Below are 22,562 nucleotides of genomic sequence, written 5' to 3' on the forward strand. Positions count from 1 at the left end.
CTCCCGCACAACACAGCTCCTCCCGCACAACACAGCTCCTCCCGCACAACACAGCTCCTCCCGCACAACACAGCTCCTCCCGCACAACACAGCTCCTCCCGCACAACACAGCTCCTCCCGCACAACACAGCTCCTCCCGCACAACACAGCTCCTCCCGCACAACACAGCTCCTCCCGCACTACACAGCTCCTCCCGCACTACACAGCTCCTCCTGCAAAACACAGCTCCTGCACTACACAGCTCCTCCCGCGCAACGCAGCTCCTCCCGCGCAACACAGCTCCTCCCGCGCAACACAGCTCCTCCCGCACAACACAGCTCCTCCCGCACTACACAGCTCCTCCCGCAAAACACAGCTCCTGCACTACACAGCTCCTCCCGCGCAACGCAGCTCCTCCCGCACAACACAGCTCCTCCCGCACTACGCAGCTCCTCCCGCGCAACGCAGCTCCTCCCGCGCAACGCAGCTCCTCCCGCGCAACGCAGCTCCTCCCGCGCAACGCAGCTCCTCCCGCGCAACGCAGCTCCTCCCGCGCAACGCAGCTCCTCCCGCGCAACGCAGCTCCTCCCGCGCAACGCAGCTCCTCCCGCGCAACGCAGCTCCTCCCGCGCAACGCAGCTCCTCGCGCGCAACGCAGCTCCTCGCGCGCAACGCAGCTCCTGCACTACACAGCTCCTCCCGCGCAACGCAGCTCCTCCCGCGCAACGCAGCTCCTCCCGCGCAACGCAGCTCCTCCCGCGCAACGCAGCTCCTCGCGCGCAACGCAGCTCCTCGCGCGCAACGCAGCTCCTCGCGCGCAACACAGCTCCTGCACTACACAGCTCCTCCCGCGCAACGCAGCTCCTCCCGCACAATGCAGCTCCTCCCGCGCAACGCAGCTCCTCCCGCACTACACAGCTCCTCCCGCACAACACAGCTCCTCCCGCACAACACAGCTCCTCCCGCGCAACACAGCTCCTCCCGCGCAACACAGCTCCTCCCGCGCAACACAGCTCCTCCCGCGCAACACAGCTCCTCCCGCGCAACACAGCTCCTCCCGCGCAACACAGCTCCTCCCGCACTACACAGCTCCTCCCGCAAAACACAGCTCCTGCACTACACAGCTCCTCCCGCGCAACGCAGCTCCTCCCGCACAACACCGCTCCTCCCGCACAACACAGCTCCTCCCGCACTACACAGCTCCTCCCGCACAACACAGCTCCTCCCGCACAACACAGCTCCTCCCGCACTACACAGCTCCTGCACTACACAGCTCCTCCCGCACTACACAGCTCCTCCCGCACTACACAGCTCCTCCCGCACTACACAGCTCCTCCCGCACTACACAGCTCCTCCCGCACTACACAGCTCCTCCCGCACTACACAGCTCCTCCCGCACTACACAGCTCCTCCCGCACAACACAGCTCCTCCCGCACTACACAGCTCCTCCCGCACTACACAGCTCCTCCCGCACAACACAGCTCCTCCCGCACAACACAGCTCCTCCCGCACAACACAGCTCCTCCCGCACAACACAGCTCCTCCCGCACAACACAGCTCCTAGCGCAAAACACAGCTCCTAGCGCAAAACACAGCTCCTCCCGCACAACACAGCTCCTCCCGCACAACACAGCTCCTCCCGCACAACACAGCTCCTCCCGCACAACACAGCTCCTAGCGCAAAACACAGCTCCTCCCGCACAACACAGCTCCTGCACTACACAGCTCCTCCCGCACTACACAGCTCCTCCCGCAAAACACAGCTCCTCCCGCGCTACACAGCTCCTCCCGCGCTACACAGCTCCTCCCGCGCTACACAGCTCCTCCCGCGCTACACAGCTCCTCCCGCAAAACACAGCTCCTGCACTACACAGCTCCTCCCGCAAAACACAGCTCCTGCACAACACAGCTCCTCCCGCACTACACAGCTCCTCCCGCACAACACAGCTCCTCCCGCACAACACAGCTCCTCCCGCACTACACAGCTCCTCCCACACAACACAGCTCCTCCCGCACTACGCAGCTCCTCCAGCACTACACAGCTCCTCCAGCACTACACAGCTCCTCCCACACAACACAGCTCCTCCCGCACTACACAGCTCCTCCCGCACTACACAGCTCCTCCCGCACTACGCAGCTCCTCCCGCACTACGCAGCTCCTCCCACACAACACAGCTCCTCCCGCACAACACAGCTCCTCCCGCACTACACAGCTCCTGCACTACACAGCTCCTCCCACACAACACAGCTCCTAGCGCAAAACACAGCTCCTCCCGCACAACACAGCTCCTCCCGCACAACACAGCTCCTCCAGCACTACACAGCTCCTCCCGCACAACACAGCTCCTCCCGCACAACACAGCTCCTCCCGCACAACACAGCTCCTCCCGCACTACGCAGCTCCTCCCACACAACACAGCTCCTCCCGCACAACACAGCTCCTCCCGCACTACACAGCTCCTGCACTACACAGCTCCTCCCACACAACACAGCTCCTAGCGCAAAACGCAGCTCCTCCCGCACAACACAGCTCCTCCCGCACAACACAGCTCCTCCAGCACTACACAGCTCCTCCCGCACAACACAGCTCCTCCCGCACAACACAGCTCCTCCCGCACAACACAGCTCCTCCCGCACAACACAGCTCCTCCCGCACAACACAGCTCCTCCCGCACAACACAGCTCCTCCCGCACTACACAGCTCCTCCCGCACTACACAGCCCCTCCCGCACTACACAGCTCCTCCCGCACTACACAGCTCCTCCCGCACTACACAGCTCCTCCCGCACTACACAGCTCCTCCCGCACTACACAGCTCCTCCCGCACTACACAGCTCCTCCCGCACAACACAGCTCCTCCCGCACAACACAGCTCCTCCCGCACAACACAGCTCCTCCCGCACAACACAGCTCCTCCCGCACAACACAGCTCCTCCCGCACAACACAGCTCCTCCCGCACAACACAGCTCCTCCCGCACAACACAGCTCCTCCCGCACAACACAGCTCCTCCCGCACAACACAGCTCCTCCCGCACAACACAGCTCCTCCCGCACAACACAGCTCCTCCCGCACAACACAGCTCCTCCCGCACAACACAGCTCCTCCCGCACAACACAGCTCCTTCCGCACAACACAGCTCCTCCCGCACAACACAGCTCCTCCCGCACAACACAGCTCCTCCCGCACAACACAGCTCCTCCCGCACAACACAGCTCCTCCCGCACAACACAAGCCCCGCACACAAACCATGAGAAAATGTTTCAGTTTAAAAAAAAATTTGATTTTATTAAACAAAACCAGAAAGTGTAGATGAAGACGGGCGGTGTCCCCCGGGGTCTCCCTCTGGGTCCTAGTGCTCTCCTGCCATTGGTGTTGGATGAAAAATGAAGATTCTGGTTTGTCTCATGGACAGGGAGTCAGTGAGTGTCTCCTCCTCCGCCACGTGCCTGATTGTTGGGTGTCTGACATCCAGTATCGGGGGATGGAGGCTCCACCCCTCATATGTATTGTGAAGTGGGAGGAGCCTTGGTACCTATACACACCGCTTCCTGTATAGCTCCGGCCGCTGTGCGGTCCGGGTGTCTGATGACGTCCATCATCTGCACCAATCAGCTTCAGTTTCATGGGCAGTAGGCTCCACCCCTCGTATGTTAAGTGAAGTGGGAGGAGCCTGGGTACCTATACACACCGCTTCCTGTATAGGACCGGCCGCTGTGGGGTCCGGGTGTCTGATTACCTTTAATGGCGGCCAAAAGTAGATGAGCGCTGCCCGAGGAGACCAGAGACGGCACAAATACACCTGTATACAGGGAGCGCCCCCTAGTGGTGGCCGCAGACACAGTGCAGTGTACTGTCTATGGCAGAGCACAATAACAATGTAATAATACATAGCAGGACAGACGCTCAGGCATCGGGGGGTCTCCACCGGGCAGGGGGGGTGCACTCACCTGTGACCCCAGCCTGCACTCCCATCATTGTACTGTGGATGATGAGAATACTCCTCCTTGTCAGTGTTTCCCCGCTGTGGAATGATGCAGTAGCACAGCTGGGGATGCGTCACAGTGTGTTGGCGGCAGCCATGTGCTGTGCCAGGAGCCCCCGCAGTTTGGAGATGTGCAGCGTCTCTCTGATGGTGGTGTCGCGGTGGCGCAGGTGGAGCAGACATTGGGTCAGGCAGTAGCACAGCTGAGGATGCGTCACAGTGTGTTGGCGGCAGCCATGTGCTGTGCCAGGAGCCCCCGCAGTTTGGAGATGTGCAGCGTCTCTCTGATGGTGGTGTCGCGGTGGAGCAGACATTGGGTCAGGCAGTAGCACAGCTGAGGATGCGTCACAGTGTGTTAGCGGCAGCCATGTGCTGTGCCAGGAGCCCCCGCAGTTTGGAGATGTGCAGCGTCTCTCTGATGGTGGTGTCGCGGTGGCGCAGGTGGAGCAGACATTGGGTCAGGCAGTAGCACAGCTGAGGATGCGTCACAGTGTGTTGGCGGCAGCCATGTGCTGTGTCAGGAGCCCCCGCAGTTTGGAGATGTGCAGCGTCTCTCTGATGGTGGTGTCGCGGTGGCGCAGGTGGAGCAGACATTGGGTCAGGCAGTAGCACAGCTGAGGATGCGTCACAGTGTGTTAGCGGCAGCCATGTGCTGTGCCAGGAGCCCCCGCAGTTTGGAGATGTGCAGCGTCTCTCTGATGGTGGTGGCGCAGGTGGAGCAGACATTGGGTCAGGCAGTAGCACAGCTGAGGATGCGTCACAGTGTGTTAGCGGCAGCCATGTGCTGTGCCAGGAGCCCCCGCAGTTTGGAGATGTGCAGCGTCTCTCTGATGGTGGTGTCGCGGTGGCGCAGGTGGAGCAGACATTGGGTCAGGCAGTAGCACAGCTGAGGATGCGTCACAGTGTGTTGGCGGCAGCCATGTGCTGTGCCAGGAGCCCCCGCAGTTTGGAGATGTGCAGCGTCTCTCTGATGGTGGTGTCGCGGTGGCGCAGGTGGAGCAGGCATTGGGTCAGGCAGTAGCACAGCTGAGGATGCGTCACAGTGTGTTGGCGGCAGCCATGTGCTGTGCCAGGAGCCCCCGCAGTTTGGAGATGTGCAGCGTCTCTCTGATGGTGGTGTCGCGGTGGCGCAGGTGGAGCAGGCCGCTCTCCAGCGTGACGTCACTCACCAGCACGGTGAACAGGACGCCCATCTCATCGTACCTGCACAAACACCAAGGAGCGCATGACGGCCGGGACAACCTACCTGCACACACACGTATGTCAGACCCCCCGAGAATGTGAGCGGATCCCTCGCCCCTCCCCCACTCACTTTATAAAGAGCCGCTCCAGGGGGGTCTGCGGGGTGTCCAGGTATCCGGGCCACACCGAGATCCTGCTCGCCCGCAGCTCCGACGCCAAGCCCTGGCACACCTGACACACAGGGGAACCGCTACAGTAAGTGAGGGGTTAAGAAGAGACTCTGCTGTACCCTGTATATAGCCGTATACATACCAGGCGTAAATCCACAGCCGGACCCTTCCCCAAATCTAACGCAACCTTTATAGGGGCCAAAGACGGGTGAAACTTCAGCACCTGAAATGTGCAAGGGCAAGGCATGACACCAGAGGTACAGTATATATATATATACATGACACCAGAGGTATATACAGTATATATATATATACATGACACCAGAGGTATATACAGTATATATATATACATGACACCAGAAGTATATACAGTATATATATATATATATACATGACACCAGAGGTATATACAGTATATATATATACATGACACCAGAGGTACAGTATATATATATATATATATATATATATACATGACACAAGAGGTATATACAGTATATATATATACATGACACAAGAGGTATATACAGTATATATATACACATGACACAAGAGGTATATACAGTATATATATATATACATGACACAAGAGGTATATACAGTATATATATATATACACATGACACAAGAGGTATATACAGTATATATATATATACATGACACAAGAGGTATATACAGTATATATATATACATGACACAAGAGGTATATACAGTATATATATACACATGACACAAGAGGTATATACAGTATATATATATATACACATGACACAAGAGGTATATACAGTATATATATATATACATGACACAAGAGGTATATACAGTATATATATATACACATGACACAAGAGGTATATACAGTATATATATATACATGACACAAGAGGTATATACAGTATATATATATACACATGACACAAGAGGTATATACAGTATATATATATACATGACACAAGAGGTATATACAGTATATATATACACATGACACAAGAGGTATATACAGTATATATATATATACACATGACACAAGAGGTATATACAGTATATATATATATATATATATATACATGACACCAGAGGTACAGTATATATATATACATGACACAAGAGGTATATACAGTATATATATATACATGACACCAGAGGTATATACAGTATATATATATATACATGACACCAGAGGTATATACAGTATATATATATACACATGACACAAGAGGTATATACAGTATATATATACACATGACACAAGAGGTATATACAGTATATATATATATACACATGACACAAGAGGTATATACAGTATATATATATACATGACACCAGAGGTATATACAGTATATATATATATATACACATGACACAAGAGGTATATACAGTATATATATATATACACATGACACAAGAGGTATATACAGTATATATATATATACATGACACCAGAGGTATATACAGTATATATATATATATATATATACATGACACAAGAGGTATATACAGCATATATATACAGGACACAAGAGGTATATACAGTATATATATACACATGACACAAGAGGTATATACAGTATATATATATACAGGACACAAGAGGTATATACAGTATATATATACACATGACACAAGAGGTATATACAGTATATATATATATATACATGACACAAGAGGTATATACAGTATATATATACACATGACACCAGAGGTATATGCAGTATATATATATATACATGACACAAGAGGTATATACAGTATATATATACACATGACACAAGAGGTATATACAGTATATATATACACATGACACAAGAGGTATATACAGTATATATATACACATGACACAAGAGGTATATACAGTATATATATACACATGACACAAGAGGTATATACAGTATATATATATACAGGACACAAGAGGTATATACAGTATATATATACACATGACACAAGAGGTATATACAGTATATATATATATACATGACACAAGAGGTATATACAGTATATATATATACATGACACAAGAGGTATATACAGTATATATATACACATGACACCAGAGGTATATGCAGTATATATATACATGACACCAGAGGTATATACAGTATATATATATATATATATATATATATACATGACACTAGAGGTATATACAGTATATATATATACATGACACCAGAGGTATATACAGTATATATATATACATGACACCAGAGGTATATACAGTATATATATATACATGACACAAGAGGTATATACAGTATATATATACATGACACCAGAGGTATATACAGTATATATATACATGACACCAGAGGTATATACAGTATATATATATACACATGACACAAGAGGTATATACAGTATATATATATACACATGACACTAGAGGTATATACAGTATATATATATATATATATATATATATACATGACACAAGAGGTATATACAGTATATATATATACATGACACCAGAGGTATATACAGTATATATATATATACACATGACACCAGAGGTATATACAGTATATATATATACACATGACACCAGAGGTATATACAGTATATATATATACATGACACAAGAGGTATATACAGTATATATATATACATGACACAAGAGGTATATACAGTATATATATATACATGACACCAGAGGTATATACAGTATATATATACACATGACACCAGAGGTATATACAGTATATATATATACATGACACAAGAGGTATATACAGTATATATATATATATACACACATGACACAAGAGGTATATACAGCATATATATACAGGACACAAGAGGTATATACAGTATATATATATATATATGACACCAGAGGTATATACAGTATATATATATATACACATGACACCAGAGGTATATACAGTATATATATATATACACATGACACCAGAGGTATATACAGTATATATATATATACATGACACCAGAGGTATATACAGTATATATATATATACATGACACAAGAGGTATATACAGTATATATATATATACACATGACACAAGAGGTATATACAGTATATATATATATACATGACACCAGAGGTATATACAGTATATATATATATACATGACACAAGAGGTATATACAGTATATATATATATACACATGACACAAGAGGTATATACAGTATATATATATATACACATGACACAAGAGGTATATACAGTATATATATACACATGACACAAGAGGTATATACAGTATATATATATACACATGACACAAGAGGTATATACAGTATATATATATACACATGACACAAGAGGTATATACAGTATATATATACACATGACACAAGAGGTATATACAGTATATATATACACATGACACAAGAGGTATATACAGTATATATATATACACATGACACCAGAGGTATATACAGTATATATATATACACATGACACCAGAGGTATATACAGTATATATATATACACATGACACAAGAGGTATATACAGTATATATATATACACATGACACCAGAGGTATATACAGTATATATATATACACATGACACAAGAGGTATATACAGTATATATATATACACATGACACCAGAGGTATATACAGTATATATATATACATGACACCAGAGGTATATACAGTATATATATATATACACATGACACAAGAGATATATACAGTATATATATATATACACATGGCACAAGAGGTATATACAGTATATATATATACACATGACACAAGAGGTATATACAGTATATATATACACATGACACAAGAGGTATATACAGTATATATATATACATGACACAAGAGCTATATACAGTATATATATATACACATGACACAAGAGGTATATACAGTATATATATATACATGACACAAGAGGTATATACAGTATATATATATATACACACATGACACAAGAGGTATATACAGTATATATATATATACACATGACACAAGAGGTATATACAGTATATATATATATATACATGACACCAGAGGTATATACAGTATATATATACACATGACACAAGAGGTATATACAGTATATATATATACACATGACACAAGAGGTATATACAGTATATATATATACACATGACACCAGAGGTATATACAGTATATATATATACACATGACACAAGAGGTATATACAGTATATATATATACACATGACACAAGAGGTATATACAGTATATATATATATACACATGACACAAGAGGTATATACAGTATATATATATATACACATGACACAAGAGGTATATACAGTATATATATATATACACATGACACAAGAGGTATATACAGTATATATATATATACACATGACACAAGAGGTATATACAGTATATATATATATACATGACACCAGAGGTATATACAGTATATATATATACACATGACACAAGAGGTATATACAGTATATATATATACACATGACACAAGAGGTATATACAGTATATATATATACATGACACCAGAGGTATATACAGTATATATATATATACACATGACACAAGAGGTATATACAGTATATATATATACACATGACACAAGAGGTATATACAGTATATATATATACACATGACACAAGAGGTATATACAGTATATATATATACACATGACACCAGAGGTATATACAGTATATATATATACACATGACACAAGAGGTATATACAGTATATATATATATATACACATGACACCAGAGGTATATACAGTATATATATATACACATGACACCAGAGGTATATACAGTATATATATATACACATGACACCAGAGGAATATACAGTATATATATATACACATGACACCAGAGGTATATACAGTATATATATATATACACATGACACCAGAGGTATATACAGTATATATATATACACATGACACAAGAGGTATATACAGTATATATATATATACATGACACAAGAGGTATATACAGTATATATATATACACATGACACAAGAGGTATATACAGTATATATATATATACATGACACAAGAGGTATATACAGTATATATATACACATGACACCAGAGGTATATACAGTGTATATATATATATATATATATATATATATATATATGACACAGGAGGTATATACAGTATATATATATATACATGACACAAGAGGTATATACAGTATATATATATATATGACACAAGAGGTATATACAGTATATATATATATACATACATGACACCAGAGGTATATACAGTATATATATATACACATGACACAAGAGGTATATACAGTATATATATACACATGACACCAGAGGTATATACAGTATATATATATACATGACACCAGAGGTATATACAGTATATATACACACATGACACAAGAGGAATATACAGTATATATATATACACATGACACCAGAGGTATATACAGTATATATATATACATGACACCAGAGGTATATACAGTATATATATATACATGACACCAGAGGTATATACAGTGTATATATATATATATATATATATATATATGACACAGGAGGTATATACAGTATATATATATATACATGACACAAGAGGTATATACAGTATATATATATATATGACACAAGAGGTATATACAGTATATATATATACACATGACACCAGAGGTATATACAGTATATATATATACATGACACAAGAGGAATATACAGTATATATATATACACATGACACCAGAGGTATATACAGTATATATATATACATGACACCAGAGGTATATACAGTATATATATATATATATACACATGACACAAGAGGTATATACAGTATATATATATACATGACACCAGAGGTATATACAGTATATATATATACATGACACCAGAGGTATATACAGTATATATATATACACATGACACCAGAGGTATATACAGTATATATATATACATGACACAAGAGGAATATACAGTATATATATATATACATGACACAAGAGGTATATACAGTATATATATACATGACACCAGAGGTATATACAGTATATATATATATACACATGACACAAGAGGTATATACAGTATATATATATATACACATGACACCAGAGGTATATACAGTATATATATATACACATGACACAAGAGGTATATACAGTATATATATATATACATGACACAAGAGGTATATACAGTATATATATATACATGACACAAGAGGTATATACAGTATATATATATACATGACACCAGAGGTATATACAGTATATATATATATACACATGACACAAGAGGTATATACAGTATATATATATATACATGACACCAGAGGTATATACAGCATATATATACATGACACCAGAGGTATATACAGTATATATATATACACATGACACCAGAGGTATATACAGTATATATATATACACATGACACCAGAGGTATATACAGTATATATATATACACATGACACAAGAGGTATATACAGTATATATATATATACATGACACAAGAGGTATATACAGTATATATATATATATATACATGACACAAGAGGTATATACAGTATATATATATACATGACACAAGAGGTATATACAGTATATATATATACATGACACCAGAGGTATATACAGTATATATATATACATGACACCAGAGGTATATACAGTATATATATATATATACATGACACAAGAGGTATATACAGTATATATATATATATATATACATGACACCAGAGGTATATACAGCATATATATACATGACACCAGAGGTATATACAGTATATATATATACACATGACACCAGAGGTATATACAGTATATATATATACACATGACACCAGAGGTATATACAGTATATATATATACACATGACACAAGAGGTATATACAGTATATATATATATACATGACACAAGAGGTATATACAGTATATATATATATATACATGACACAAGAGGTATATACAGTATATATATATACATGACACCAGAGGTATATACAGTATATATATATATACATGACACCAGAGGTATATACAGTATATATATATATACACATGACACCAGAGGTATATACAGTATATATATATACATGACACAAGAGGTATATACAGTATATATATACACATGACACAAGAGGTATATACAGTATATATATATACACATGACACAAGAGGTATATACAGTATATATATATACACATGACACAAGAGGTATATACAGTATATATATATATACATGACACCAGAGGTATATACAGTATATATATATACACATGACACAAGAGGTATATACAGTATATATATATACACATGACACCAGAGGTATATACAGTATATATATATACACATGACACAAGAGGTATATACAGTATATATATATATACATGACACCAGAGGTATATACAGTATATATATATACACATGACACAAGAGGTATATACAGTATATATATACACATGACACAAGAGGTATATACAGTATATATATATATACACATGACACAAGAGGTATATACAGTATATATATATATACACATGACACAAGAGGTATATACAGTATATATATATACACATGACACCAGAGGTATATACAGTATATATATATACACATGACACCAGAGGTATATACAGTATATATATATACACATGACACCAGAGGTATATACAGTATATATATACACACATGACACAAGAGGTATATACAGTATATATATATATACATGACACAAGAGGTATATACAGTATATATATATATATATACATGACACAAGAGGTATATACAGTATATATATATATACATGACACAAGAGGTATATACAGTATATATATACACATGACACCAGAGGTATATACAGTATATATATATACACATGACACAAGAGGTATATACAGTATATATATATACACATGACACAAGAGGTATATACAGTATATATATATATACATGACACAAGAGGTATATACAGTATATATATATATATATACATGACACAAGAGGTATATACAGTATATATATATATACATGACACAAGAGGTATATACAGTATATATATACACATGACACCAGAGGTATATACAGTATATATATATACACATGACACAAGAGGTATATACAGTATATATATATACACATGACACAAGAGGTATATACAGTATATATATATATACACATGACACAAGAGGTATATACAGTATATATATATATACATGACACAAGAGGTATATACAGTATATATATATACACATGACACAAGAGGTATATACAGTATATATATATATACATGACACAAGAGGTATATACAGTATATATATATACACATGACACAAGAGGTATATACAGTATATATATATATACATGACACAAGAGGTATATACAGTATATATATATATACATGACACAAGAGGTATATACAGTATATATATACACATGACACCAGAGGTATATACAGTATATATATATATACACATGACACAAGAGGTATATACAGTATATATATATATACATGACACAAGAGGTATATACAGTATATATATATACACATGACACAAGAGGTATATACAGTATATATATATATACATGACACAAGAGGTATATACAGTATATATATATATATACACATGACACAAGAGGTATATACAGTATATATATACACATGACACAAGAGGTATATACAGTATATATATATACACATGACACAAGAGGTATATACAGTATATATATATACACATGACACAAGAGGTATATACAGTATATATATATATACACATGACACAAGAGGTATATACAGTATATATATACACATGACACAAGAGGTATATACAGTATATATATATACACATGACACAAGAGGTATATACAGTATATATATACACATGACACAAGAGGTATATACAGTATATATATATATACACATGACACAAGAGGTATATACAGTATATATATATATACACATGACACAAGAGGTATATACAGTATATATATATACACATGACACCAGAGGTATATACAGTATATATATATACACATGACACAAGAGGTATATACAGTATATATATATACACATGACACCAGAGGTATATACAGTATATATATATACACATGACACAAGAGGTATATACAGTATATATATATATACATACATGACACAAGAGGTATATACAGTATATATATATATATACATGACACAAGAGGTATATACAGTATATATATATACACATGACACAAGAGGTATATACAGTATATATATATACACATGACACAAGAGGTATATACAGTATATATATATATACACATGACACAAGAGGTATATACAGTATATATATATATACATGACACAAGAGGTATATACAGTATATATATATACACATGACACAAGAGGTATATACAGTATATATATACACATGACACCAGAGGTATATACAGTATATATATATATACACATGACACCAGAGGTATATACAGTATATATATATACACATGACACAAGAGGTATATACAGTATATATATATATATACATACATGACACAAGAGGTATATACAGTATATATATATATACACATGACACAAGAGGTATATACAGTATATATATATATATACACATGACACCAGAGGTATATACAGTATATATATATACACATGACACAAGAGGTATATACAGTATATATATATATACACATGACACAAGAGGTATATACAGTATATATATACACATGACACAAGAGGTATATACAGTATATATATATATACACATGACACAAGAGGTATATACAGTATATATATATATACACATGACACAAGAGGTATATACAGTATATATATATATACATGACACAAGAGGTATATACAGTATATATATATATACACATGACACCAGAGGTATATACAGTATATATATATACACATGACACAAGAGGTATATACAGTATATATATATATACACATGACACAAGAGGTATATACAGTATATATATACACATGACACAAGAGGTATATACAGTATATATATATATACACATGACACAAGAGGTATATACAGTATATATATATATACACATGACACAAGAGGTATATACAGTATATATATATACACATGACACAAGAGGTATATACAGTATATATATATATACACATGACACAAGAGGTATATACAGTATATATATATATACATGACACAAGAGGTATATACAGTATATATATATACACATGACACCAGAGGTATATACAGTATATATATATACACATGACACAAGAGGTATATACAGTATATATATATATACACATGACACAAGAGGTATATACAGTATATATATATATACATGACACCAGAGGTATATACAGTATATATATATACACATGACACAAGAGGTATATACAGTATATATATATACACATGACACAAGAGGTATATACAGTATATATATATACACATGACACAAGAGGTATATACAGTATATATATATACACATGACACCAGAGGTATATACAGTATATATATATATACATGACACAAGAGGTATATACAGTATATATATATACATGACACCAGAGGTATATACAGTATATATATATACACATGACACAAGAGGTATATACAGTATATATATATATACACATGACACAAGAGGTATATACAGTATATATATATATACATGACACAAGAGGTATATACAGTATATATATACACTCACCGGCCACTTTATTAGGTCCACCTGTCCAACTGCTCGTTAACACTTAATTTCTAATCAGCCAATCACATGGCGGCAGTGCATTTAGGCATGTAGACATGGTCAGGACAATCCCCTGCAGTTCTCCCGAGCATCAGTATGGGGAAGAAAGGTGATTTGTGGCCTTTGAACGTGGCATGGTTGTTGGTGCCAGAAGGGCTGGTCTGAGTATTTCAGAAACTGCTGATCTACTGGGATTTTCACGCACAACCATCTCTAGGGTTTACAGAGAATGGTCCGAAAAAGAAAAAACATCCAGTGAGCGGCAGTTCTGTGGGCGGAAATGCCTTGTTGATGCCAGAGGTCAGAGGAGAATGGGCAGACTGGTACGAGCTGATAGAAAGGCAACAGTGACTCAAATCGCCACCCGTTATAACCAAGGTAGGCAGAAGAGCATCTCTGAACGCACAGTACGTCCAACTCTGAGGCAGATGGGCTACAGCAGCAGAAGACCACACCGGGTGCCACTCCTTTCAGCTAAGAACAGGAAACTGAGGCTACAATTTGCACAAGCTCATCGAAATTGGACAGTAGAAGATTGGAAAAACGTTGCCTGGTCTGATGAGTCTCGATTTCTGCTGCGACATTCGGATGGTAGGGTCAGAATTTGGCATCAACAACATGAAAGCATGGATCCATCCTGCCTTGTATCAGCGGCTCAGGCTGGTGGTGGTGGTGTCATGGATCCATCCTGCCTTGTATCAGCGGGTCAGGCTGGTGGTGCTGGTGTCATGGATCCATCCTGCCTTGTATCAGCGGCTCAGGCTGGTGGTGGTGGTGTCATGGATCCATCCTGCCTTGTATCAGCGGCTCAGGCTGGTGGTGCTGGTGTCATGGATCCATCCTGCCTTGTATCAGCGGGTCAGGCTGGTGGTGGTGGTGTCATGGATCCATCCTGCCTTGTATCAGCGGCTCAGGCTGGTGGTGGTGGTGTCATGGATCCATCCTGCCTTGTATCAGCGGGTCAGGCTGGTGGTGGTGGTGTCATGGATCCATCCTGCCTTGTATCAGAGGGTCAGGCTGGTGGTGGTGGTGTCATGGATCCATCCTGCCTTGTATCAGCGGCTCAGGCTGGTGGTGGTGGTGTCATGGATCCATCCTGCCTTGTATCAGCGGGTCAGGCTGGTGGTGGTGGTGTCATGGATCCATCCTGCCTTGTATCAGCGGGTCAGGCTGGTGGTGGGGGTGTCATGGATCCATCCTGCCTTGTATCAGCGGCTCAGGCTGGTGCTGGTGTCATGGATCCATCCTGCCTTGTATCAGCGGGTCAGGCTGGTGGTGCTGGTGTCATGGATCCATCCTGCCTTGTATCAGCGGGTCAGGCTGGTGGTGGTGGTGTCATGGATCCATCCTGCCTTGTATCAGTGGGTCAGGCTGGTGGTGGTGGTGTCATGGATCCATCCTGCCTTGTATCAGCGGGTCAGGCTGGTGGTGGTGGTGTCATGGATCCATCCTGCCTTGTATCAGCGGGTCAGGCTGGTGGTGGTGGTGTCATGGATCCATCCTGCCTTGTATCAGCGGCTCAGGCTGGTGGTGGTGGTGTCATGGATCCATCCTGCCTTGTATCAGCGGCTCAGGCTGGTGGTGGTGGTGTCATGGATCCATCCTGCCTTGTATCAGCGGCTCAGGCTGGTGGTGGTGGTGTCATGGATCCATCCTGCCTTGTATCAGCGGCTCAGGCTGGTGGTGGTGGTGTCATGGATCCATCCTGCCTTGTATCAGCGGGTCAGGCTGGTGGTGGTGGTGTCATGGATCCATCCTGCCTTGTATCAGCGGCTCAGGCTGGTGGTGGTGGTGTCATGGATCCATCCTGCCTTGTATCAGAGGGTCAGGCTGGTGGTGCTGGTGGTGTCATGGATCCATCCTGCCTTGTATCAGCGGGTCAGGCTGGTGGTGGTGGTGTCATGGATCCATCCTGCCTTGTATCAGCGGCTCAGGCTGGTGGTGGTGGGGTCATGGATCCATCCTGCCTTGTATCAGCGGCTCAGGCTGGTGGTGCTGGTGTCATGGATCCATCCTGCCTTGTATCAGCGGGTCAGGCTGGTGGTGGTGGTGTCATGGATCCATCCTGCCTTGTATCAGCGGCTCAGGCTGGTGGTGGTGGTGTCATGGATCCATCCTGCCTTGTATCAGCGGCTCAGGCTGGTGGTGGTGGTGTCATGGATCCATCCTGCCTTGTATCAGCGGGTCAGGCTGGTGGTGGTGGTGTCATGGATCCATCCTGCCTTGTATCAGCGGGTCAGGCTGGTGGTGGTGGTGTCATGGATCCATCCTGCCTTGTATCAGCGGCTCAGGCTGGTGGTGGTGGTGTCATGGATCCATCCTGCCTTGTATCAGCGGCTCAGGCTGGTGGTGGTGGTGTCATGGATCCATCCTGCCTTGTATCAGCGGCTCAGGCTGGTGGTGGTGGTGTCATGGATCCATCCTGCCTTGTATCAGCGGGTCAGGCTGGTGGTGGTGGTGTCATGGATCCATCCTGCCTTGTATCAGCAGGTCAGGCTGGTGGTGGTGGTGTCATGGATACATCCTGCCTTGTATCAGCGGGTCAGGCTGGTGGTGGTGTCATGGATCCATCCTGCCTTGTATCAGCGGCTCAGGCTGGTGGTGGTGGTGTCATGGATCCATCCTGCCTTGTATCAGCGGGTCAGGCTGGTGGTGGGGGTGTCATGGATCCATCCTGCCTTGTATCAGCGGCTCAGGCTGGTGGTGGTGGTGTCATGGATCCATCCTGCCTTGTATCAGCGGGTCAGGCTGGTGGTGGTGGTGTCATGGATCCATCCTGCCTTGTATCAGCGGGTCAGGCTGGTGGTGCTGGTGTCATGGATCCATCCTGCCTTGTATCAGCGGGTCAGGCTGGTGGTGGTGGTGGTGTCATGGATCCATCCTGCCTTGTATCAGCGGCTCAGGCTGGTGGTGCTGGTGTCATGGATCCATCCTGCCTTGTATCAGCGGCTCAGGCTGGTGCTGGTGGTGTCATGGATCCATCCTGCCTTGTATCAGCGGCTCAGGCTGGTGGTGGTGGTGTCATGGATCCATCCTGCCTTGTATCAGCGGCTCAGGCTGGTGGTGGTGGTGTCATGGATCCATCCTGCCTTGTATCAGCGGCTCAGGCTGGTGGTGGTGGTGTCATGGATCCATCCTGCCTTGTATCAGCGGCTCAGGCTGGTGGTGGTGGTGTCATGGATCCATCCTGCCTTGTATCAGCGGCTCAGGCTGGTGCTGGTGGTGTCATGGATCCATCCTGCCTTGTATCAGCGGCTCAGGCTGGTGGTGGTGGTGTCATGGATCCATCCTGCCTTGTATCAGCGGGTCAGGCTGGTGGTGGTGGTGTCATGGATCCATCCTGCCTTGTATCAGCGGGTCAGGCTGGTGGTGGTGGTGTCATGGATCCATCCTGCCTTGTATCAGCGGCTCAGGCTGGTGGTTGTGGTGTCATGGATCCATCCTGCCTTGTATCAGCGGGTCAGGCTGGTGGTGGTGGTGTCATGGATCCATCCTGCCTTGTATCAGCGGGTCAGGCTGGTGGTGGTGGTGTCATGGATCCATCCTGCCTTGTATCAGCGGCGCAGGCTGGTGGTGCTGGTGGTGTCATGGATCCATCTTGCCTTGTATCAGCGGCTCAGGCTGGTGGTGCTGGTGTCATGGTTCCATCCTGCCTTGTATCAGCGGGTCAGGCTGGTGGTGGTGGTGTCATGGATCCATCCTGCCTTGTATCAGCGGCTCAGGCTGGTGGTGGTGGTGTCATGGATCCATCCTGCCTTGTATCAGCGGGTCAGGCTGGTGGTGTCATGGATGCATCCTGCCTTGTATCAGCGGCTCAGGCTGGTGGTGCTGGTGTCATGGATCCATCCTGCCTTGTATCAGCGGGTCAGGCTGGTGCTGGTGGTGTCATGGATCCATCCTGCCTTGTATCAGCGGCTCAGGCTGGTGGTGGTGGTGTCATGGATCCATCCTGCCTTGTATCAGCGGGTCAGGCTGGTGGTGGTGGTGTCATGGATCCATCCTGCCTTGTATCAGCGGGTCAGGCTGGTGGTGGTAGTGTCATGGATCCATCCTGCCTTGTATCAGCGGCTCAGGCTGGTGGTGGTGGTGTCATGGATCCATCCTGCCTTGTATCAGCGGCTCAGGCTGGTGGTGGTGGTGTCATGGATCCATCCTGCCTTGTATCAGCGGGTCAGGCTGGTGGTGGTGGTGTCATGGATCCATCCTGCCTTGTGTCAACGGCTCAGGCTGGTGGTGGTGGTGTCATGGATCCATCCTGCCTTGTATCAGCGGGTCAGGCTGGTGGTGGTGGTGTCATGGATCCATCCTGCCTTGTATCAGCGGCTCAGGCTGGTGGTGGTGGTGTCATGGATCCATCCTGCCTTGTATCAGCGGCTCAGGCTGGTGGTGGTGGTGTCATGGATCCATCCTGCCTTGTATCAGCGGGTCAGGCTGGTGGTGGTGGTGTCATGGATCCATCCTGCCTTGTATCAGAGGGTCAGGCTGGTGGTGGTGGTGTCATGGATCCATCCTGCCTTGTATCAGCGGCTCAGGCTGGTGGTGGTGGTGTCATGGATCCATCCTGCCTTGTATCAGCGGGTCAGGCTGGTGGTGGTGGTGTCATGGATCCATCCTGCCTTGTATCAGCGGGTCAGGCTGGTGGTGGGGGTGTCATGGATCCATCCTGCCTTGTATCAGCGGCTCAGGCTGGTGCTGGTGTCATGGATCCATCCTGCCTTGTATCAGCGGGTCAGGCTGGTGGTGCTGGTGTCATGGATCCATCCTGCCTTGTATCAGCGGGTCAGGCTGGTGGTGGTGGTGTCATGGATCCATCCTGCCTTGTATCAGTGGGTCAGGCTGGTGGTGGTGGTGTCATGGATCCATCCTGCCTTGTATCAGCGGGTCAGGCTGGTGGTGGTGGTGTCATGGATCCATCCTGCCTTGTATCAGCGGGTCAGGCTGGTGGTGGTGGTGTCATGGATCCATCCTGCCTTGTATCAGCGGCTCAGGCTGGTGGTGGTGGTGTCATGGATCCATCCTGCCTTGTATCAGCGGCTCAGGCTGGTGGTGGTGGTGTCATGGATCCATCCTGCCTTGTATCAGCGGCTCAGGCTGGTGGTGGTGGTGTCATGGATCCATCCTGCCTTGTATCAGCGGCTCAGGCTGGTGGTGGTGGTGTCATGGATCCATCCTGCCTTGTATCAGCGGCTCAGGCTGGTGGTGGTGGTGTCATGGATCCATCCTGCCTTGTATCAGCGGCTCAGGCTGGTGGTGGTGGTGTCATGGATCCATCCTGCCTTGTATCAGCGGCTCAGGCTGGTGGTGGTGGTGTCATGGATCCATCCTGCCTTGTATCAGAGGGTCAGGCTGGTGGTGCTGGTGGTGTCATGGATCCATCCTGCCTTGTATCAGCGGGTCAGGCTGGTGGTGGTGGTGTCATGGATCCATCCTGCCTTGTATCAGCGGCTCAGGCTGGTGGTGGTGGGGTCATGGATCCATCCTGCCTTGTATCAGCGGCTCAGGCTGGTGGTGCTGGTGTCATGGATCCATCCTGCCTTGTATCAGCGGGTCAGGCTGGTGGTGGTGGTGTCATGGATCCATCCTGCCTTGTATCAGCGGCTCAGGCTGGTGGTGGTGGTGTCATGGATCCATCCTGCCTTGTATCAGCGGCTCAGGCTGGTGGTGGTGGTGTCATGGATCCATCCTGCCTTGTATCAGCGGGTCAGGCTGGTGGTGGTGGTGTCATGGATCCATCCTGCCTTGTATCAGCGGGTCAGGCTGGTGGTGGTGGTGTCATGGATCCATCCTGCCTTGTATCAGCGGCTCAGGCTGGTGGTGGTGGTGTCATGGATCCATCCTGCCTTGTATCAGCGGCTCAGGCTGGTGGTGGTGGTGTCATGGATCCATCCTGCCTTGTATCAGCGGCTCAGGCTGGTGGTGGTGGTGTCATGGATCCATCCTGCCTTGTATCAGCGGGTCAGGCTGGTGGTGGTGGTGTCATGGATCCATCCTGCCTTGTATCAGCAGGTCAGGCTGGTGGTGGTGGTGTCATGGATACATCCTGCCTTGTATCAGCGGGTCAGGCTGGTGGTGGTGTCATGGATCCATCCTGCCTTGTATCAGCGGCTCAGGCTGGTGGTGGTGGTGTCATGGATCCATCCTGCCTTGTATCAGCGGGTCAGGCTGGTGGTGGGGGTGTCATGGATCCATCCTGCCTTGTATCAGCGGCTCAGGCTGGTGGTGGTGGTGTCATGGATCCATCCTGCCTTGTATCAGCGGGTCAGGCTGGTGGTGGTGGTGTCATGGATCCATCCTGCCTTGTATCAGCGGGTCAGGCTGGTGGTGCTGGTGTCATGGATCCATCCTGCCTTGTATCAGCGGGTCAGGCTGGTGGTGGTGGTGGTGTCATGGATCCATCCTGCCTTGTATCAGCGGCTCAGGCTGGTGGTGCTGGTGTCATGGATCCATCCTGCCTTGTATCAGCGGCTCAGGCTGGTGCTGGTGGTGTCATGGATCCATCCTGCCTTGTATCAGCGGCTCAGGCTGGTGGTGGTGGTGTCATGGATCCATCCTGCCTTGTATCAGCGGCTCA

The 22,562-nt window shown here is 44.4% G+C and overlaps 1 protein-coding gene across 4 annotated transcripts in view; it reads right to left on the reverse strand.

Moving 5' to 3' along the window:
• POLG2 (DNA polymerase gamma 2, accessory subunit) overlaps positions 1 to 22,562 on the reverse strand; it is a 76,366-nt gene that overhangs the window by 39,896 nt on the left and 13,908 nt on the right. For 3 of the 4 annotated variants that reach the window (XM_072112805.1, XM_072112804.1, XM_072112806.1), the window contains exons 7-9: positions 5,459 to 5,539; positions 5,277 to 5,377; positions 3,241 to 5,167 (exon numbers count right to left, since the gene is read on the reverse strand). In XM_072112805.1, the coding sequence (XP_071968906.1) occupies positions 5,002 to 5,167; positions 5,277 to 5,377; positions 5,459 to 5,539 (348 nt within the window). In that variant the 3' untranslated portion in view covers positions 3,241 to 5,001. Of the gene's footprint in view, positions 1 to 3,240; positions 5,168 to 5,276; positions 5,378 to 5,458; positions 5,540 to 22,562 lie in introns of those variants that run through there. The other variant, XR_011847868.1, reaches the window with a different exon arrangement.

The sequence above is a fragment of the Engystomops pustulosus genome, chromosome 6 (assembly GCF_040894005.1).
Source record: "Engystomops pustulosus chromosome 6, aEngPut4.maternal, whole genome shotgun sequence".
Classification (NCBI taxonomy): Eukaryota; Metazoa; Chordata; class Amphibia; order Anura; family Leptodactylidae; genus Engystomops; species Engystomops pustulosus.